The following is a 3,674-nucleotide window of genomic DNA, read 5'->3' on the forward strand; positions in this document are numbered from 1 at the left end:
TCATTCTAGCCAGTCTGACAGGTGTGTAGTGGTATCTCAGAGTTTGACATTAATTTTAACAGTAACTAGAAATAGCAATAATAGTCATAAATAGCAGTAACTAGCAGTAACAATGTAATCATCATAATGGTCATAAATAGTATAACTAAATAGTATAGCTTTGTTCCTGTTATATGCATTCTTCACTAAGATTATCCTACATTTATCTCAAACATGTCTTTCATTCATTGTTATGAGTGATGGTGAACCAATGCTTTGAACTATGCACCTTTACAGAGAGCAAGTCTCGGGGTAATGTCTGGACTGGCCTCTTCCTGTATGGACTTACTCAATTCTGACCCTCTACAGTGTTCCATGTTCCCCATGAATAATTTGTTCTATAGTATGGGAACTACAGAAATTCCAAGATAAGGAATACACACACACACACACACACACACACACACACACACACACACACGTGCGTGTGTATACACATATATGTGTGTATACATATATATGTATACACATATATATATATGTAATGAGATATTACTCATACTCTACTGTAAAAAAACCCACTAATGACAGGAATAAGGGAAATTTTCCTTAAAGTGATTGAAATAACTATAGAAAGCCAAGACTTAGAATTATTGTAGCAATTAGAGAAGCAAAGACTAGAGGTACTTAAGTCAGAAATCATTTAATTTTCCATATTAAATATTTTAATATAGCTTATTCAAATAAAAATTGGAAGGGACATAATTTAGTGGACAGGAAGAGCAATATCAATCGACAATATGATAAGGCATACAAACACAGTGCTCATTAAATCTAAAACTCTTCTTTGTCTTCTCTCTGTGTTTATATATGTATGCATATATTAACACACATATTCATGCATATGTGCATATATGCATGCGTGCATATGTATCCCTAAGGAGTATTTTTCAAGAAAATCTTCTTCAAGGCATCCTTCACATCCTTATTTTTTAAACTATATATGAGGGGATTGAGCATGGGAATAACCATTGTATAAAATACAGAGACAACCTTGTCTTGCTGCATTGAATAACTGGAGGTAGGACGTGCATACATGAAAAGAATGGTCCCAAAGAAAATGGTTACAGCCATAAGGTGGGAAGCACAGGTGGAAAAGGCTTTGCTTCTTCCCTCAGCAGAGTGCATCCTCAAGATGGTGACAAGGATGAAAAGGTAAGACATGAGGATCATCAGCACGCAACTGATAACAATGAAGCTGGAGAAAATCATGATGACAATCCCATTAACACGAGTGTCAGAGCACGAGAGTTTCAGGAGGGGAGGTGTATCACAATAAAAATGGTTAATCAGATTAGAGCCACAAAATGACAACCTGAAGGTCATGCCAGTGTGAACAGCTGCATTACTAAATCCACCTAAGAATGCAGTAACTACCAGCAAGAGGCAAATTCTTTCAGACATGATGACAGAGTACAATAATGGATAGCAGATGGCCACATAACGATCGTACGCCATCATTGCTAAGAGGAAACACTCAATACCTACAAATGAGCCAAAGAAGAAAAACTGAGCAGCACAACCATTGAAGGAGATGGCCTTCTTTTCATCAAAGAGATTTACCAACATCCTGGGAGTGATTGAAGAGGAGTAAGATGAGTCCACAAAGGACAAACAGCTGAGGAAGAAATACATGGGAGTATGGAGTCGGGATTCAATCTTGATGAGAAGGATCATTCCCAAATTTCCCACCATGGTGGCTGTGTAGATGAAGAGAAATATCACAAAGAGGACAGGCTGCAGTTTGGGATTATCTGAGAGTCCCAACAGGACAAATTCAGTCACCTCTGTTTCATTCCACACCTTAATGTCACCCATCTATGTGATTATTCATGCTGAGCAAAGAAAGATATTTATTATAACTGTTTTTAGGATAAACAAATGGGGAATACACTTGAGTATTAATAGGTTAGTTCAAAGATCTATATTCTAGTTCTTAATGTTACTAAATTTCTATAAGGATTTGATTAAATTCCTTTATTTTTCTAGTTTCCAGTTTACTCTTCTATATATTGTGGGATTTGAAGTTTGAAGTAACTTTGAAACTAGAATGATTGTTATGGGGAAAAAAAGATATCAAAATAGATTATAGCATCACAGACTTATAGCCTGAAAAATCTTTAGTAGAACAGCTAGTCCAACAACATTATTTAAAAAGTTGAGATGCATAGTACTACATCAGTAGTAAAGTAATACATATAGTAAATAGTATACTCAGGTTTGTAACTCATATCTCCTGTCCTCTAGACCCATTGAACTTTCTACTACAAAACATGGCCTTTAACATAGTTTATTCTGTTTTCTAATCTATGTCTCCAGCCCTTCATTTTCATTAGAATTCCACTCATACCCACATTTGTCTACCAACTAATTATTTGAAAGAATGAAAAAAATGAATAGGAGCCAGATTGAAAATCACCAAACAGGCTGAGAAGTATGTAGTATATTGCAGAATCAACTGGGAACCACTAAATATATATATATATTTTAAATGTAGGGAAATTTTATAGCCAAAACTATGCCTAGGATGAGTATTTTACATACTGCAGATGACTGATAGAATAGACAAAAAAAGAGATGCATAGAAATCAACTACAATATTGATAGTTCATATGAAAAATCATAAAGGTCCTAACTACATTGGTGGTTTTGGAGGGTTCAGGAAGGATCAAATACCAGTGAAAATGCTAAGAATAAAAACTTCAATATTTTCAAATAATTGGGTAGGGGAGAAGTGAAGGATAAGACAACAGATTGATGAATTTGAAGTTGTAAAACTAGATGACAAGGAAGATATTGGTGCTAAAAAGAGAATTAGGGAAGATTGGAAGAAAGGGAAACTTAGGAAGATGATGAATTCCATTATAAACCTGTTGAATGTTTGACACTGAAAAGTGATCAAGGTAGAACTATCCATTTGGAACAAGAACTCATTAGCTGAGAAAAAACTTCCATGAAAAAATATTGGAAAATAGTATTGCAGAAAGTGGATATAGACCAATATCGTATGCTTTTTTGCCAAATTGAGCTCAAAATTGGAGTATGATTCAGATCCAAAGGATGATATAACAAATTAAGAGAGTAATGAATACTTTACTTGTCAGATCTATGGACAAGGGAAGAACCAATGATCAAAGGGGAAAAAAGAGAACATTTAAAGATGCAAAATGTATTATTTTGATTATATTAAGATAAAAACATTTTGCACCAACAGAAGGAAATGCAGCCATTAGAAGGCAAACAGAAAATTGGAAAATATGTTTTATAGCTAACATGTCTGTTAAAGTTTTCATTGTTCTACTATCTAAAGTACTAATTTTTTAACAAGCAAAACTAATGCAGACAAGACTGGAAGGGAAGCAATAAACTGGAGGGGGCAATTTTGTATCCACAGTCTCTGTTAAAGGTTTCATTTTGAAAATATATAGAGAAGTGACCCAAATTTGTAAGAATATAAGGCATTCTCTAATTAATAAATGTTCAAAGGATATGGATAGACACTTTTCAGATGAAAAAAATTAAATGAAAAAATACTCTAATCCATTATTGATCAGAGAAATGAAAATTAAGACGACTCTGAGGTATCACTACACAACTCTCACATTGGCTAAGATGATGATGAATGCTGGAGGGGA

The 3,674-nt window shown here is 34.3% G+C and overlaps 1 protein-coding gene across 1 annotated transcript; it reads right to left on the reverse strand.

Moving 5' to 3' along the window:
- Window positions 1-915: 915 nt before the first annotated feature.
- Window positions 916-1,863, reverse strand: LOC127540163 (olfactory receptor 1020-like). Its single transcript, XM_051964752.1, has one exon. The coding sequence runs from the start codon at window positions 1,855-1,857 to the stop codon at window positions 916-918; it is 942 nt and encodes a 313-aa protein (XP_051820712.1). The 5' UTR covers window positions 1,858-1,863.
- Between the last annotated feature and the right edge of the window lie 1,811 nt (window positions 1,864-3,674).

The sequence above is a fragment of the Antechinus flavipes genome, chromosome 6 (assembly GCF_016432865.1).
Source record: "Antechinus flavipes isolate AdamAnt ecotype Samford, QLD, Australia chromosome 6, AdamAnt_v2, whole genome shotgun sequence".
Taxonomy (NCBI): domain Eukaryota; kingdom Metazoa; phylum Chordata; class Mammalia; order Dasyuromorphia; family Dasyuridae; genus Antechinus; species Antechinus flavipes.